The 19,579-nt window shown below is 35.2% G+C and overlaps 1 protein-coding gene across 1 annotated transcript in view; it reads left to right on the top strand.

The window, feature by feature from the left end:
- The window catches only part of RASA1 (RAS p21 protein activator 1), a 114,162-nt gene that overhangs the window by 41,196 nt on the left and 53,387 nt on the right, over nucleotides 1–19,579 (top strand). Inside the window, exons 2-4 of the mRNA XM_047731486.1 lie at nucleotides 15,713–15,865; nucleotides 16,863–16,998; nucleotides 17,654–17,724. Of these exons, the coding sequence (XP_047587442.1) occupies nucleotides 15,713–15,865; nucleotides 16,863–16,998; nucleotides 17,654–17,724 (360 nt within the window). The remainder of the gene's footprint in view (nucleotides 1–15,712; nucleotides 15,866–16,862; nucleotides 16,999–17,653; nucleotides 17,725–19,579) is intronic.

Here is a 19,579-nt window from a genome sequence, read left to right on the forward strand (position 1 = left end):
GTATTTACTGCTTTTTTTTTTTTTTTTTGGTATATTTATTTAACTGATAAATTTTTTCAGAACATGTCTTATACCAAACACTGTTCTAGATGATTTTAAGATAAATAAACAGATGATGATAGCTTCCCCTTTGGGGGTTTTAATTTGCTGGAAGTAGAAAGACAATAAATGTAATAAATAAATTGTACAAAATGCTAGAGGTAGTAAGTGCTAAGACAAAAAAATAGGGAAAAGTTGTTCATGGTAAAGAGGTATTGGTGGTGTCAGAAGGGAAGGTGTGATTTTAAATACGGTGGTCTGAATAGGACTCAATTGAAGAGATTTTTTTTGTGCATTCTTTTAATGCACAACATTCTTAAAATTCTTTTAAGTAGCAGCCTAGTTTGCTGTTGGATGTACCCCGTTTATTTAGTCAGTTCTCTAGTCATTAAATCATTTGGTTTTATCTAATCCTGATATTGTACATATGTACCATGATGATCCTTGTGGTGATGTGAGCATATATGTACATTTAATACTTTGCTTTACTTTTATTTTGACATACTCATTTTTGTGGTGTAAGATCTCTCAGTCATGTTTGTGTGGATTTTTTTTCTATTTTGGCTTTTAAGCATAGACTGTCATGTATCTAGAATTACATATAAAACTACAGTTTTTATAGTTTCATTTTTTAAATAGTTTATCTGGCATTTATTTTGTTACTTTTGGGAATCTAAGTTGATTATTTCCAAATGTCTGATTGATTATTGTAGAACTATTTATTTAATACTTTTTGTGCTGTGCCTCCCATTATATTTTACATTTTATATGTGATAGAGTCCTTCTCTGGAATTGATGTGTGCATAGTAGTTGAAAGATGTGTTGCTAGTTGGGTACCTGCAGGGAAAGCTTTGGGGTGGGAGTGAAGAAGAGGAAGCAGGTTTATATAATGTTTTGACTAGAGGGAAGACTTAATGTTGTTGGCAATGTCAACTAATATCAGGGATTTTTTTGATTTTGAAAATGTAGATTTTAGTTGGCTGGCTTGAAGTTTATTTTTCTGTGCATAACGTAGAGTTATCAATAAGTAAGACTAAATAATTGCTGAAATATATTAAAGGTAAGGAATATAACAAACCATTAAGTAGAGACTGAGGAATTTTAAAAGAATTTTAAGGAATTCCATAAGTCTGTGATTCAACTAAAGAAAAATGAAAGAGAATAGAGTTGATCATCAAAATATTAGTAAACAGAAGAAAGATGTCAAAGCTAGGAAGTTAAAACATCTGACACATATCTGTGAAATATAAAAATGTTTGAATTAATTGTTTGGAAGTAAGGTACTTGATAATGGAGCTTTTCTTGTTTAAAAACAGTGACAACCAAATATAACCAATGGAGACTGGGTGGCCTTGGGAAAAAAGAAACAGAAAGTAATTAAATTTTTGATTATGCCGGTAATGGCTTTGTCTTCTATGCAAGCACTAAGGTTGTTCAGGAAAGAAGTTGGAGTATCTTGGACTAAGTATTGGTTCTGAACCCTTGGGGGTCTGTAAAGTTAAAATGGTTTTCATAATGCTAAGCCCTTGCTTCCCTTCATACTGATAGTGCACTGGGAGGTAAAACTTTTGGTATTTTAGTGTACATTAATGCAGTGGCACCAGACTGTGCTAGTAGTCATTGTATTTGTCACTGCTGTACACTGGCAGAAAAAAAGAAAACCTGTTTCAATTAAGAATGGTAATAATGTGGCAGTAAGAATTATTTTAAGTTACAGTCCTTGAGTATTTGTCTTTTTTAATGTTTTGTGTGGTGAAATGGAAAATATACATAATACTGTATTCCTGAGTACACACATAATAGTGTACTTCTAAGTACATTGTCTTGAGGAAAAGCAGTTGTGTGATTGACTTGAGAACAAAACTAGGTGTTGCTTTTATGGCACACTATTTTGGCTATAAAGAATGACAGGCAAAGTATGGTAATTCAGAATTCAGTATTTAACGGACATTTTCTTGAAAAAGAACAAAGTGAGCCTGCCACTTTAAGGAAAAAAACTGACAGTATTTGGTGCTTTCAAGGAAAATTTGAGCTTTAAGTAAAAATTAGAATTTTCAGAACCTTGTATCTTTGAATTTGAGAACTTCCCAAATATTTAATGACTTTTCTGATGAGATTGATGGTTGTTGTTTTAGGTCCTGAAAACCCCCCTCAGCTTCAATGATTTTCTAGGACTAACAGAACTCAGCAAAGCTGTTACACTTACAGTAACCATTTATTATACAAAAAGATGTGGGTTAAAATCAGCAAAGGAAAAAAGTGCATACAGCCGACTCAAGATGCAGGCTTCTAGTTTCCTCTCCCACTGGAGTCATGCAGACAGTGCTTAATTCTCCACAAACAGCAGTGTGTGATAACACTGGTGAAGTATTGCCAGTCAAGAAAGTTCACCTGAGTCTTGGTGTCCAGAGTTTTTATTAAAGGTTGGCCCTGTAGGTCTGGAGCCCCCTGTGGCTGACCTTAGTTACTCCATCAGTTTGATTCTAGGGTCCCCACCATAAATCACTTTGTTATGATAAATAATCTGGTGTGGCCCAAGGTTCTTAGTAAACGAAGACACTCTTTTGGGGCAGGGTATTTCAGAGGCTTAGAGGTTATCTCCTAGGAGCCAGGCAAGGGCCAGATGTGCATAATTTGGACAACCCCCTGGTGTGCTTTATGATGTTTTGATATTATCAAATGTTAAAACTTCAAAGATTGTCATAGCCCCATGAACCAGTGTTACCAAATGACTATTGCATGATGCTACAAAATATGCATGAGTAAATGATGGAGCAGTGGATCTTAATGGAGCAGAGTATGGAACGTTTAAAGGTATGGTTAGATACTATATTCATCTAAATTTGAAGTGACTGCTTTAAGTTAACAGTCTGCTTATACCATGAATGAAAACAATAGCAGCAACTACTTAAATTCAGAAACAGATGAGTATCCAAATAATGTTCTCAGTTTTCTTTTTTTTTTAAGATTTTATTTATTTATTTGACAGAGATCACAAGTAGGGGGGGGTGGGGGTGGGGGAGGGGGGGGAGCAGGCTCCCTGCTGAGCAGAGAGCCTGATGTGGGTGGGGCTCAGTCCCAGGACCCTGAGATCATGACCTGAACTGAAGGCAGAGGCTTTAACCAACTGAGCCACCCAGGCGCCCCCCAGTTTTATTTCTACTACTGCTAATATTGGTATATATAACCCACATAAACAAATTTCTGTTGGATCCTGTAGTTTTTTAAACGTGTGAAAGGACCTAGAGACAAAAATCTGGCCTAGAGGTAATAAAAGGATGAGATGAACAACTAAACAGAGGGAAGGGTAGGATTGTTAGTGGGATCTCAGAACTGGAATCAGGCACTTGAATGCAATCATGAGTCTAGTCTTTTTTTTTTTCCCCCTCTTTTCTTTTTTCCTTTCTTTTCTTATCTTTTTTAAGAGAGGGGGAGAAAGAGAAAATCTTATGCTGCCTCCATGCCCAACGTAGAGCCTAATGTGGGGTTCCATTTCACAACCCTGAGATTATGACCTGCGCCAAAAATCAAGAGTAGGACACGTAACTGACTGAGCCATCTAGATACCCCATTACTCTGCATTTCTACCTCTGTATTTGTTTGCCCCTGTCAGCTTCATTCTTTCTTATCATAGACTGGCTCTTCCAAGTGATGGGAAGTTTAGTGAACACACAAAACCCTCCTTTTTTTTTTTGACTGCGTATCCTAAAGTGTGATGCTATCAGAGAAAGACTCCTGTAATTCCATGGTGAACAGAGTATTTGAAAAGACAGTATGATTCTGCTTGGTTCAGGTACTCACCTTGGAATGATGAATTTTGACTAGGCCAAGTTCTTCAGAGAAAACAAAAGCTTTCTCAGAAACCATGTTGTTGAAATTGGGGACGAAAGACCTCCCAGAGAGGGCATGTGAGTGTTTTCCTTGAGTGGAATGGCTGCTGAACAGGCAACTCCCAAATCAGCATCTTTGAGTTTTAGCAAGTTGTATGGATTGCAGACATTATGGGAATTCAGACTAAGGGTGGTTGGGGTGTCCAGGTGAGGGAACGCCATGTTCATAAATAAGTACAGAATTATGTTGCAGCTCTTACTAATGGCCAATAAGCAAAAGCTTCCTTTTAGAAATTTAGTCTTTTAAAAGGAGTATGCTTGCTTCTGGGGTTTTCAGAGGACATCTCAATCTGGAATAAGTATATCTTGACCATTGAACAACGCAGGGTTGAGCTCCACTAACATGTGGATTCTTTTCAGTAAATACAGTATAGTACTGTAAATGTCTTTTCTCTTTCCTATGATTTTCTTTCCTTTTTTTTTAAGATTTTATTTATTTGACAGAGATATCACGAGTAGGCAGAGAGGCAGGCAGAGAGAGGAAGAGAGAGAGAGGAGGAAGCAGGCTCCCTGCCGAGCAGAGAGCCTGACTCGGGACTCAATCCCAGGACCCTGAGATCATGACTTGAGCCGTAGGCAGAGGCTTAACCCACTGAACCACCCAGGTGCCCCTTCCCTATGATTTTCTTTGTTTGTTTGTTTGTTTGTTTTTTAAGATTTATTTATTTGACAGGAATCACAAGTAGGCAGGGAGGCAGGCAGAGAGAAATAAGGAAGCAGGCTCCCCTGCTGAGCAGAGAGCCCAATGTGGGACTGAATCCCAGGACCCTGGGATCATGACCTGAGCCGAAGGTAGAGGCTTTAACCCACTGAGCCACCCAGGTGCCCCCCCCCATGATTTTCTTAATAACATTTTTTTATTGTAAGAATATAATGTAGAATACATAAACATGCACAGTATTTTTAGTTGGCTGTTTATGTTATCAGTAGGGTTTCCCAGTTAAAAATAGACTATTAGTAGTTAAGTATTGAGGGAATCAAAAGTTAATGCAGATTTTGCACTGTGTGCAGTTGGTTTTCCTCTAACCCCTGCATTGCTTGGGGGCCAGCTGTATAGAGTACTGTTTAATATCTCCTGTTAAGATGCTTCCTATAGGAGAGGATTGAACAATTGCTCCTGACATTTTTGTATTTTATGTACTAGTAAATAAAAAGCAACTTGAGGGGTGCCTGGGTGGCTTACTTGGTTAAGGGTTTGCTTTCTGCTCAGGTCTTGATGGAACCCTGCATCAGACCCCCTGCTCAGCGGGGAGTCTGCTTCTCCCTCTGCCCTTCACCCCACTCATGCTCTTTCTCTCATTCTCTCTTTTTCAAATAAATAAAATCTTTTTTTTTTTAAACAAGCAACCTGAGAATAACATTCTTGTTTTCCATAGTTTTTTATATATTAGTAATGAAGCAGATTAAATACTTCCTAGCAGTTGTGGTTATTTGTTTTGCTTAAGAAATAATGTTGATATTAAATAGAATACACCCTAGGTTAAAAACCCTCCTAATTTTAATAAATCAGTATATGTAGCTTGATCTTTTCTGTTAGTGAACGTTCAGAATTTTAATCAAAAGTTTCTGTGGCTTTTTAGACAATTTATTTGTAATTCATTAAAATTTAGCAAAAATTGGGATAGTAGGTGTTCAAGTCTATCAAAGTAATAAATTTTATTTATTTTTTTAAATTCATTTCTTTTGAAGATCTTTATTTACTTGTCAGAGAGCGAGAGACAGAGTGCGCACAAGCAGGCAAAGGTGCAGAGGGAGAGGGAGAAGCGGGCTCCCCGCTGAGCAAGGAGCTCAATGAGGGACTCCATCCCAGAAGCCTGGGATCATGACCTGCTCTGGGATCATGACCTGAGCCAAAGGCAAACAGATACTCAACCAATGGATTCACTCAGGCATCTCCAAAGTAATAAATTTTAAACCAATGTTTTTGTGGATAGATTTCAGGGAGCCATTAATGTTTAATTTCTTTATGGTAGAATGCCTCGAGACCAGATCTATTTATTTGAAGAGACAAGCTAGAAGGGTATAAAGTTAAAGCCAATATAAGGAATAATTATTATCTTGTGCCATGGCTCTTCTGCTTTTAACAAATGCTTCTAAGGTATCATTGTTCTGGCCGTGGTACCTGGAAAACAATTCTTTCTTTAAACAGTGATTATGGTCATGCTACTGAGGACCTTTTTGTTTCATAATGCACTTGAAGCAATGTAAAATATAGTTGTAGAAAAAAATTTTTAAAAGTCAGTGGATAGCTTATTCTCATTTGTAGATAAGCAGTAGATAAATGTTAAGTTTGATAATGACAAACATACTTCAAAACTTAAACCTTTTTCTTTTTTGTCTTTTTCTTCTCTAAGTTCTGTACCCCCTCCCCGCCCAAAGAAAGACTGGAGCCTTTTGTGGTAGCCTTTGAATGGTAGGTTGAATAGTTCATACCTCATTTGGTAACAGCCATTTGTAGACTTTTAAGTTGTTAGAGGGAAATGCTTGAGCCTGTGGTTTAGGAAGAGCCTGTTGGGAAGATGAACCTTTCCACAGTTGTGGGAAGTGTGAGAAGGAAAGAGGGCTTGAACTAGAGTAATTGAAGAGGGAATGAACAACTGGAGAGTAATTTGTATATTGCAACTCCGGTGATGTTGGAGATGCCGCACACAAGTTGGCGCTAGTACTATGGCTAGAGAGATAGGAAGGAAATCAGAGTTGCGAGTCTGAAGAGTCTAAGCAGGTACTTGTTAATTTAGGTCTGATGCTTAGGAGGAAAGTCCGGTTTAGCGAAAAGAATTTGGGTAATCATTCTCATAGAAGTTACAGTTTGAACTGATACTAAAGTACTGATATTTCCATGAGTAAGAATGAATAGGGAATAGAAAATTCTGAAGGGGAAAAAAAAACCTCACAGGAACTGCTTTAATTTTAGGATGATATTTGGCTAAATTGCATTATCTTTCCACCTTTATTTTTTAAGTCATATAAGAAAAACACTTTGAGAAGGTGCAGAGGGGAGTGCCTAAACGTAGTAGGTGCTTAAAAAATACTTGTTGAATGAATAAATGTAATTTGTCTGGATATAAGAGCTTATAGGGGAATAAATGGGCACATCGTGGAGAATTTTGAGCTATGGTATAATGCCCCCCGCCGGCCACGGGGTTATGGCTGGGACCAGATTAGAGAATAGAACTTAGAATATCTTGAACTTTTAAAATGTTCTGTGAGATATATTTCTGAGGAAGTGAAAGAACTTCAAGTAATGTAAGTTTCTAGTCTAATTTCAAAGCATATATTCTTTACTTCTTTTCGCTAAGAAGTTGATGTGTAAGGAGTATTTTGAGTAAGCTAATGTGTAAGGAGTATTTTTATATCTGTATGTAAACTTTTTTTGCCTGTACTTTTTCCTTTGCCTGATGACATCTTTCGCACTTTCTCAGCCCCTTTCTTTCTGTGAATCAGTTGCTACTCATCTTGAAGTTTCCATTTAGCCATCACTTTTTTTTTTTTAGGAAGTTTATTCTAAAATCCTAAGACTGATGTTTTTCTTTATGCTCCCACATTCTGGAGCTAGATTGCACTTTACTGGACTAGATTGCAATTGTCTGTTTGGTCTGTGTTCTCCACTAGATCATAAAATTCTGTGTCACGATGGTGTTCATTGGTGTTAACTTGTTTTCTGTCCCGTAGCACGATGCTTGGCCATTGTTTGTTGGAGATAGCTAAATAAAAGGCAATTTTAGACTAAAATGTGCTTTTAACCTACAGATTCAGTGTTTTAAACATCTCTTAAAATACAGGTTAAGAAATGTTTTCGGTGCAGTAGGTAGCCACTAACTGACCATTACCTCCAAAGTTTTAGAATGAGCATTGTGAAATTAAACAGTGTTTCTTTTTTACATGAAGGATTGCTTCAAGGTGGTTTACAACTATGTTGCAGCAAGATGGCCACAAGTCATTTCCTCCTTTGTTTTTCATGAGCTCAGTTACTGTTATGACATTCTAATTGTTGAGGTTCTAAGAAAAACTCAACCATAAGAATTGGGAGTTTTTGAGGAATGAAATTACCCAAAAGTGATTGACCACGAAGGTAGGAATTTGTTAGCTTCCTGCTAGTAGGTACTATGCTTTTTCTTTCTTTTCTTCCTCCTTTCTTTTCCTCATTTTTCCTTCTGCCCCTTTTAAAAAAATTTTTTGAACATGTTTGATTATGCATAACATTTTTGGAGAGGGTGTGGCTTTTTCTACTCTTCCCTATCTGTTATCTAGGGTAAAGGGAGTTAAGGGTAATAAGAATGAGGCTATCTTAGTCGAGTGCCTTTTAGTATAAACTTTTGCCTGTGTAAGCATTGTGCTGGTTCCCATCTTTCCTGTATTAGTCTTTCAGCAGACTGAATTTTTGGTGGGTAGGTCACATAGCAGTGCTTTTCTTAAGAAATACTCTCAGGGTTAAAACCTCTTTTGGACTCTGTAAATATGCACTTGGAACAAAAGGAAATAGAATTTCTACTCTTGGTTTGAGTTACTTTGATCTGAGATATATAACTAAACACACACAATATTTTCCTGAACACATAAATATACTCAAGATACCTAACACATACACATAAGCATTACATATACCTACCATTTACATAAGCAGTTTTTCTTCAGGTTTAAGTGGTTTAGTTGGTCTAGGGTAGAGAACGTTTGAGGAGTCTTACAGGGGTACACTAGCTTATTAGTCTAGTGGTTGTTCGAATGAATTTACTAGTGACCAAATTTTAATTTCTCTGCATTCACTTTTCTTAACCATCAGCTCAGACTGGGTGACTGTAAGAACTCTGTTGAAAGGAAATATGGGGGCTTTAAGGGATGTATGTTAGTTTTAGCAAATCTTTTGTGTCTGTCATACCACCTTGAAATAACCAGTTCAATTTCAGAAAGGACAAACATGTATAAGAAAATCTGATTAGCATCTTAGAGAATTACAAAAACACTTTAAGAGTTTGTAGTATGGTCAGACACAGAATCCCAGGTGATTTAGGTGTCAGAAGAGATTTCTTGGCAAGTGGATATCTGCATATACATTTCTCCGTAAGAACTCTGGTGCCTGTCAGTGACTTAATTAAGAGGAAGAGTATAGTGGAAAGTAAAAGTGAACTGGGAACTTCAATTTAGTTTCCTTTTTAAAAGGAAGTATGTTGATGGTGGCACTTTTAATTGTTTTCTACTGTAGTAGACAGTTTCCATTTAGGAATGTCAGGTTAGTTTTAAGTAATTGTATAGTTTGAATGAAGTGTCTGTCTATATTCACCGCCAGCTGGGTTTCTCATTACATAGATTTCTGTATTATTTTTCCTGTCAGGAGAGACAAACTAAAGAGCACAAAAGCGTCTATAAGGCCCCTCAAAAGTCTTTTACCAATATACAATATGAGGTTATAAATATAAACAATTCATGTTATTTCAAGTTTAAAAGTAAAAAGATTTCTGCAATTTGTCCAACTTGTCTCTTTTATTGTTGACTTTTTAAATATATAACATCATTTTGGATGGGATGATATCTTAGATAAACTGATTATGTAGTTTCTATTGAAATCAAGGGACTCTGTATCTGCCTGTAAGTTTTCTCAACTTGAAGAAACAAAACAAAGAACATTGTGGGGGGCGGGGAGGGAAGCGAGTTAAACTGAGAAACAGAATGTTAGCTGTGGAGAACAAACTGATGATTGCCAGAGGTGAGGTGGGCCAGGGGATGAGTGGGATGGGTGAAATAGGTGATGGGGATTAAGGAGTTCCCTAGTGATGAGCACCAGGTGATGTATGAAGTATTGAATTACGATATTGTATACCTGAAACTAATATTACACTGTATGTAAGTAACTAGAATTTAAATGAAAACTGGGGGGAGATTAAAAAAAAAAACTGGGGGAAAAATTACGAGGCTTGCTGAGAAAAATACATTTTACTTATTAAATTTCCTATTTTCTTTTCCCTACCTCCTTAAAAGAAAAAGACAGGGGTACTTTACTTTTAAATAGGAGAACATTAGATACTTAATTATTAAAGTGCTATATTTGCAACATTTAAGTCACAGTATCTCAAATGCATACTTTCTTCCTCATTCCTCCAAAGAATATATCCACTGGAGAAAGAATGGAGCTCTCCGAGAGTTTTCTTCTGGAGTTGCCAGGAGAAATGGAAGAATTTCTAGTGTGTGAATACAATGGCATGGCCAGTCCCACTTAATATGTATGACCTGTAATGTTCAGAAGAATTTTGGGAAAAGAACTTTTCTCTTAAAAACAAGGATTTCGGGGACGCCTGGGTGGCTCAGTTGGTTAAGCAGCTGCCTTCGGCTCAGGTCATGATCCCAGCGTCCTGGGATCGAGTCCCACATCGGGCTCCTTGCTTGGCGGGGAGCCTGCTTCTCCCTCTGCCTCTGCCTGCCATTCTGTCTGCCTATGCTCGCTCGCTCTCCTCTCTCTCTGACAAATAAATAAAATCTTTAAAAAAAAAAAACAAAAAAACAAGGATTTCGGAGCACCTGGTGGCTCCGCGGGTTGAGCCTCTGCCTTTGGCTCAGGTCATGATCTCAGGGTTCCTGGGATCGAGCTCCACATAGGACTCTCTGCTCAGCAGGGACCCTGCTTCCCCCACCCCCTCTCTGTCTGCCTACCGTGTGATCTCTTTCTGTGTGTCTGTCAAAGAAATAAATAAAATCTTAAAAAACAAAAACAAAAAACAAGGATTTCACAGATATAAAGATTGGTTTCTAGGGTTGTCTTTCCAAAGTTTGCTGGAAGGTAAAACAAGACTGGGAAATGGAAGATCATTGGAGCTTAGGTGATCTACAAATTAATCATCCATTAGGCCACAGTCATAAAATTTGGGATTTTCATTGATGAAATTGCATTAATCTGTCCTGTAGTCTTTCATATGTGTATATAAGTTTATATGTATTATTTAATCTAATAATAATATCAAGCCAGCTTCTATGAGGTAGATACTGTCATTATATGCCTTTAATAGAGGAGAAAACTGAGGCTCAGAAATTAAGTCATTGCCCCCATTTGTACAGCAAGGTGGCAGAGCTATAATTCAAACAGAAGCAGGTTGCCTCCAGTTAAATAGAATCTGTAAGTACTTAAGCATTATGCAATTATAGCCTATGTAGTATTTCATTTTTATATTTTTCTTTGAAGGAGTTTAGGACAATATGTAAATTATTCTGAGGTTGAGATGGAGATTGTTTCCCATATTTCATAAGTGACGATGGGAAGGTAACAAAATGGAGAGGCTTGACCAAAGTCGTGGAGGTTTCTTGTTAAGTCTTCATCTTACCAGTTGGTTGAAGCCTCTTCTGAAGATGTTTGGGAGTTGTGAATGTAGCCATCCTTCTTTGAGCTCTGACAATCTCCGTTATTTTCATATATTTTTTAGACTTGGCTAGCAGTCCTCAAAGATCAGAACTTGTTTATTACTGACATTGAAGAAGATTTTTTTTTTTTAACATTGGTAGGGAGTTTGAACTAGACTTTCTAAAGTTTTTTCCAGCATTATACTTTATGATTTGACACTTCTTCCTACATTCAACAAATGCTTTTAAGATTAATACTACTATGTGCCAGGTACATCCTGAGAAGTTAAAATTGCCGTAAATGTAATAAGCAGAGTAACAAATTTACTTTAGGTAATGCTGACCATAGATATTTGGTAGTCTCATGTTGCACTCAGAATATCCTCATACCCCAATGCAATACCAGTTATTCTGTGTTCCTTAGAGGTATTCTAGATTCAGTTGCATTTCTTCTTGTTGTTGTTTTTTAAATTAGTTGAAAACTGTCACCAGCAAAACTACTCTTAATGAGATATAATAAGACTTTGATTGTAAAGATTGTCAAGAAACAGTGGGAGTGATTAGATTTTTTTCATTTCCTTGTTCTGTTGCTACTGTACTATGTGTACAAAGTGTAGCATTTTTGTTAAATGAATCTTAAACTGATACCCACTGGGGGCACATCTACTCTAGGTGAGTTCACATCTTTGGTATGAGGGTATGTTTTGAGAAGCCATATTCCACATTATTTTTTAACATAAAATGAATTTTATTACAAATTTCAGAAAGTTAAAGTAGTAATTTTTTTTTTTTTTTGGCCCCTGGGGTTAAATATAATCTGTAATGACTCTCAGTGACAAATTGGCAGCTTAAGTATTCTGAATTTCCTTGTAGATGAAATTTTAGGTTTATCAAAAAGTTCATGGGTTAAAAAAGGGTTGAGGGACATTGTTTTAAAGACCCAAGGACTAGTGCTCAGTAGATATAGGGCGTAGGTTCTATTAATCTGTGAAGTACTTTAACCAAATCATATCACAATGGAATTGTGATCTACTTATAAAATACTCATTCTAGCTGTATATCATGATGCTATGTGCATTTATAATAAAATTATTATTTTGCCAAGCATGTTGCTGATATTTTTTATTTCCAAGTTTTTAAATGGGGTAAAGAATTGCATATTATAACATCTTACTTGAAGTGCTTTTCATGCTTTAATAATATATTCAAAATAGCTGTACAGATACATTAAAAATATTCTTGTTAGTATGATTCACCTTAATTTCAAATTAACAGTAAAGATAATTCAGGAAAGTCTGAGTTTTGATTAAGACAATTCAGTCTTTTTGTTTGTTTGTTTTGTCTTGTTTTTGGTAGAACAGCCAGTGACTTTTAACAGTGGAATTCTAACATTTAGAGGATCTGACTTAACTATATCTGTGCTCATCCAGTCTATTACTGGATAACTTAAAGTCAATTTATAATCATAATAAATAATTGACTTTTTTTTTTTTTACTGTAGTTGACATACAGTGTTACATTAGTTTTAGGTATACAGCACGGTGATTTGACAGATTTATACAGTATGCTGCACCAAGTGTATCTACCATCTGTCACCATAGTTCTAGTACAATATCACTGACTGTATTAATTATGCTGTGCCTTTTGTTTCCATGACTTACTCATTTCATAACTGGAAGCTTGTATCTCCCACTCCCTTCACCTGTTTTGCCTATCCCTGACCCGCCTCACCCCTTTGGCAGTCTTGGTTCTCTGTATTTACAGGTCTGATTCTCTGTTTTGTTTTGCTTTTTGTTTTTTTTTTTTTAAACTTAATTAAAAAATAAAAATAAAAAATGATGAATTGACATGTTTGCATCGTTGTTTGAAGCTTAATGAGCTTTTGACATAAAGGGAATTACTAGTATTCAAGAAGCAAAGTTTGTTTAAAATCTGTCTTAGGGGCGCCTCTGTGGCTGTCCTTAAGCATCTGCCTTCAGCTCCGGTCATGATCCCAGAGTCCTGGGATCAAGCCCGGAATCACATTAGGCTCCCTGCTGAGTGGGAAGCCTGCTTCTCCCTCTCCCACTCTTGTGTTCCCTCTCTTGTTGTGTCTCTCTGTCAAATAAATAAATAAATAAAATCTTTAAAAAAAAATAAAGTCTGTCTTAAACTGAATACCTGTGTTAAAGCCAGAATCATACAGAAATACAGAGCTAAAAACTAAAAAAATCATAAATACATCTTTTATATATCAGTAAAAGTTTTTAGTCAAGTATTTTTTATAAATGAGTAATTGTGTAACATCTCATGGCCTTTTATATCATCTCATGGTGGGTTCACAAGATGGAGATCAAATGAAATTTTTGAATCTTGACATTTAGATAAAACAGCAGAAATTTAGCAGAAAGTACATAAAAATAGGAGTTTTGCTTATAATTGTTTTAAATTTTTGTCTCTGTGTAAATCTGCTCTGTGGCATAGCTTCATTGCTTTAGGTAATAAGTAATGTACCAATTTTGTATTCTAAGGACATGTTCCATGTATTTTCACAACTAAGTAAATTTCTAAATTTTTTTAAATGGTGACTTTTTAAATCTCTATTTTTATTATTTTTAATTAAAGATTTTGCTTACTTATTTGAGACAGTGAACATGAGCCGGGGGAGATTGGCAGAGGGAAAGAGAGAAGCAGATTCTGCACTGAGCAGGGAACACAATATAGGGCTCCATACCCTGACCCTGAGATCATGACCTGTGCTGAAGGGATACACTTAACCTACTGAGCCACCTCGGTGCCCCTCTAAGTAAACTTTGTCCTGATCATTTATGCTTCAATTTTACCTCATCAAAGAACTTTTAATCATCATAAGTCTAAACTTTTACTTTCACATTTAAGAAAAGAGAAAACAGTTCTTGAAAGTTAAATTTACTTGTCAGTAGCCTTAAATATAATGTTTAAACTGAAATTAGAATTTTAGAAGAATTCAGTGTTGATTGTTCTTTGCCTTTTTCCTCTAATACTAACAGCTTATAATTAGGTTTTTCCTATTAAATTAAGCTGAAGCTTTGTGATTAAGTTTCTCATTATTTCATTTCAGTCTTATGCATAGACTTCAAATAAGTGAAAATTCTTTTGATAACTTATCTTTTTTTTTTAAATAAACTAATGAGTCAAGAATAGTTAGCTTTCCTTACAGCAAGCTTAAGAAAATAGGAAATTTATAAAAATAGTCACAAGACTGTAATAGTTTTGACTATTGACTTATGGCTAGATATTAATATATCAATGCAATATGAATGTTTTATTGTTTTTCTGTGAGTGTTTCAAGAAAGACTACGAGTATTGGGGCGCCTGGGTGGCTCAGTGGGTTAAGCCGCTGCCTTCGGCTCAGGTCATGATCTCAGGGTCCTGGGATTGGGCCCCGCATCAGGCTCTCTGCTCGGCGGGGAGCCTGCTTCCTCCTCTCTCTCTACCTGCCTCTCTGCCTGCTTGTGATCTCTGTCAAATAAATGAATAAAATCTTTAAAAAAAAAAAAAAAAAGAAAGAAAGACTACGAGTATCAAGGATGAGTTGGGATGACTAACATATTGAAAGTGTAAAAATATTTCATGACAATTACTTTGTAGAACTATTACCATGGCCATGTGAAAGTTCCAGTATGTTTCTAATTATGCTTGTTTATATTAATCCATGAGTCTTTTATAGGCATTAATTGGTAGCATGGGTGATGCTAGAATTAAAACCAGTTATTTAAGCAGATTATCTGGCATTGTGGTAGGTAGAACATATTTAAAGTGAGAGTAAGAAAGTTAAAGGGACAAAGATATTACTTATTTCCACATGTTTGTTAAATAAATTTGAAGAATTAAGATCAGATATGTGGTTATGGAATAAATAATCTTAAGACCAAAGGGAATAATCAGCTTCATGTTGAAATAGGAAATTAGAACACTAGTCTTTTGAAAGTGTCATTCTATTTTCCTGTTCTAGGGCACAGAAATGGAATAAACTGAACTGAAATGGAATAAAGTTTTATTTTCTTACAGGTATCATTTACCTTGCTTGTTATGTCAAGTGATATACTTAGGATCTTAAGCATAGAGAGATGTAGTAATTGTTTCCATTTGTCCATCATATTCTTTTCTAAATAAAGATTTGATTGTAATAAATGCTTATATCTTGACCAGGTAGAATATCCTGGAGGTAGAAGATGAACAGAAATGGAAGAGGTTTATATGTGAGATGATTAGCCCTGAGTTTATAGAAAAAATTAAAAACTGAGTAAATGATTTTTTTTTTTGAGAGACTGAGAAGTTAAAAACAATTGAGTTAAAATTGGAATAATCTACTAAGAGTAAAAGGTAAATGTGTAAATTATACTTAGGTATTTGAAACCTCTAGTAGTAAGTTTTTCAACTACCACTATTAATTTTATAGTTGCTGTTTGTATTTTAATCACAACTCTTTTTTCCCTTAGGTGGTATCATGGAAAACTTGATAGAACTATAGCCGAAGAACGCCTAAGGCAGGCAGGGAAGTCTGGCAGTTACCTTATAAGAGAGAGTGATCGGAGGCCAGGGTCCTTTGTACTTTCATTTCTTAGCCAGACAAATGTTGTCAACCATTTTAGGTAAGTCTTTATTTCTAATATGAGGCTAAATAATATAGTGATTTTGCTGTAGTGTTCTTAAATATGCCTGCTTTAATAAGGATGAGTGTTTCATTGATATTTAAATGATGGGGAAAGTGATTTGTTTTCAATTATGTGATTTAATCAGAAGATTATAGAGTAGATATTATTGAATGATTGCTTTTTTGTTTAAAAACAATATTGGGCACTAGTGTGCTAATCTCTAATATAATTACCACTTTTAAAGTATAAAGAATTATGAAGAAACTTTGAGTGGTAAAGCAGAAATAAAGGAAATGTGTATTTTTAGACTACAGAGTAACAAAATATAGGAAACAGAGTCAAGATGTGTGCCCTCTAACTCATTTTGCTTCACTGTTCTGAAATTCTTTGCAAACATTCACGTCAAAGGTATGTAGATTTTCAAGTACAGATGCCAAAGTCTGCATACATATACATACCTATATTATTGTCTTCTATTTCATTTTTATGGGAGACATTGAAAAAAAAATCATATATTGCCTATCATGGTAACTGATAAATGTTTATATGCCATTGACTTTCAGATTTTAAGATGAGTTGTAAGAGCACTTTATACCATACATAGAATGTGAAATTATTGTAATACTCTAAATATTTTGAGATCTGTAAGCTACTTTTAGTCAGAGAAACTTATTAAAATTGCTGTTTAGTCTTAAATATGAAAAGTGAGCAGAGGTATCTGAAGATAGATTTATAAATATTGCAGTGAATTATGTAATGGGGTTTGTAAGTCAGATACGTATTTCATATCTATCTCATGTATGCATATGTATTTTTAGAAGAAGTAACCTTAGGTAAATTTGCATTGGCAGATATTAGTAAGTGGTATTTTAATATTAGGATATAGTTTAAGGAAGAGTATGACCATTAGGGATGTATAATTTCTTCAGAAATTGGTCTTTAAAATTGGCTCTGAAGGTTTTTGTTATACTGTATTTTTTTCCTGTACAAATAGGATTATTGCTATGTGTGGAGATTACTACATTGGTGGAAGACGTTTTTCTTCACTGTCAGACTTAATAGGTTATTACAGTCATGTTTCCTGTTTGCTTAAAGGAGAAAAATTGCTTTATCCAGTTGCACCACCAGAGGCAAGTAAAACTTAAATACAGTATTTTTCAAAAATTCCGTATTTTTCAAAAATTTATAATTGTACTTTACTAATGAGGTTAGCTCTTGTTCAGCTTCTTATGGTATTTATTAAAATTTAAGAAATATGTGTTGTTTTGAATTTTAATTCTGGTTGTACTCTCAGCAAAACTGATATCCTTTTCAAAAAAAAATTTTTCTGTAAGTTTGTATTTAAGTTGCTAGATTTTTTTTTTTTTAATTAATACTGTATAGTGATAGCTTAACAAATATTTTTAAGTGAATGAGCAGTAATGACTGATATAACATAGTGCTAATCCTGCAGGTGCTGCAAGATTCTGAAACGCCTTTTAAATCATCAGAGAAAAGTTAATTTATATGTTCCATGTAGTTCATTTAAAATTAAATGGCTACTCATATTACTTGATAAAATCATTGGTTATACAGTTAAAAGAATTTCTATTAAAAAAAGACCCCAGAAATAAGACAAGTATTTCTAGGCTTTGAGTATTTAGAACCTTACTAAAAACAATTTGAATGATCCTGTGTTCATAATGTAGATTTTTGTTGTTTTAAACTTTATGTGGATATACCTAATTTGACTTTGACATAAAAAGGTTATTTATCTTTTATAAATCTTTTTTTTCTTATTCCTAGCCAGTAGAAGATAGAAGGCGTGTTCGAGCCATTCTACCTTACACAAAGGTTCCAGACACTGATGAAATAAGGTATTTTAGATTGTATTCTCATTTATAGGCATTTGAAATAGGCATTTGACAGACTTTGAAAATTTAACTACTCTTGGGCTGGGAAGGTCTTGGACTTTGAGGAAATAGCATGTAGCAGGCTAGCAAGTACCTTTAGTATTGATTTCATCATTCCTGTACTCCTGTGTTTGGCTTGTTCAGAATATGGATTTGGATCAGAGTGGCCACAGTGAAGATGACAGGTGAAATAAATTCAGATTTTATTAGACTGTCTTTGACAACGTAAGGATAATTGTTATATTCTGTACTCTGATTCATATTACTCCATGGCATTTATGTCTCAACTGTAATTTGTACATAAATGGTGACTAAACTTCTATTTTACATGATGAGTGAATGGTTTAAGTGTGGCATAGAACTACAGAACATGATTATTTAAAAATTATTTTTATATTTTCTGATTTATATATAACTTATTATTATTTTAAAGATTTTATTCATTTATTTGAGAGACAGAGATCACAAGTAGGCAGAGAAAGGCAGGCAGAGAAAGAGGGGAAGGCAGGCTACCTGCTGAGCAGAGAGCCCGATGCGGGGTTCCATCGCAGGACCCTGGGATCATGACCTGAGCCGAAGGCAGAGGCTTTAACCCACTGAGCCATTGAGTTGCCCCAACTTATTTTTATTATTTTCGTATAATCTGATGTTTGATAATTAGCAAATGATAAGCTATAAGCTTAAAGCTATAAGCTACTTTGCAATAGAAAATTTATTACTGGTAAAATGTTTACTGATTTTTGGTATATGGCTTCTCACTGAAAGCAGCAGCAGCATTTAAAAACAGTAACCTTAGGAGGTACTGCAGTTTCTGGAAATGTGGTATTTTAAAAAATAAAGATTCAAATATCTGGAATCTCAGAATAAGGATTCTATTTTTATATGATTGTCCACAAAATAACAGCTTCTCATTTAGTTTTTATTGGCATACCTTTATTTGTGATCTAAGCAGGAAAAGCCAGTGAAAGAAAGGGAAGGAATGAATTGTATACAATAAAGAACAACAGTGGTGAACTACCAATTCAGGAATTTTGAATAACTTGTAAATTCCCTGTGTATCCTCTAGGACAGCAGTGCTCAAAGTTTGATCCATGTAACTTTGGGGATCCTTGAGATCCGTTTAGAGAATTCAAGAGAGCAGAGCTGTTTTCTTGATAAGACTAAGATAAAATTTGCCCTTTTCACTGTGACATTTACACTGATGGTACAAAAGCAACAAGCAGTGAAAGTATTAGTGTCTTAGCACAAATCAAGGCAGTGGTAGCAAAGTGTACTGTTCTTCATGCCACACACTTGGAAGTAAACAATACAAAAGTTTCCCCTCAAATTTCTTGATGAGACCGTAAAAGGTATTTTTCTAAATCTCAATCATTTTAGTATTCTGTGTGGTGAATATCTTCTTAATCTTCTGGGAGATGAAGAAAACTGGTTCCTTTTTAATATTCTGTGTGATGAAATGGGAAACATGCACAAAATGTCTTGGCTGAGTACCACAGGTCCTTGTCTTGAGGAGAGCAGTGAGTTGAGAGCCAAGCTAGCTTCTGCTTCTGTGTATACCATTTGTGGTTAAGACTCACAGGCAAACTATCCAACAATGGTTGTTCAGACCAGAGTATTTGACTTTTTTTTTTTTTTTTTTTTTAAAGGAGTGAGTTTGTTACTTCAGGGGAAGTAAGTGAGTGCCAGTATTTGTTGCCAGTGACAAAATTTGAGCTTGCAAGCAAAAATGAAAATTTTGGAAACTGCTGTCAGGAGTTTGACAGTTTCCCACATAGTCCCTGATTTTTCTGATGAGATTGGTGGTGATATTAAAGAATGT

The sequence above is a fragment of the Lutra lutra genome, chromosome 5 (genome assembly GCF_902655055.1).
Source record: "Lutra lutra chromosome 5, mLutLut1.2, whole genome shotgun sequence".
Classification (NCBI taxonomy): domain Eukaryota; kingdom Metazoa; phylum Chordata; class Mammalia; order Carnivora; family Mustelidae; genus Lutra; species Lutra lutra.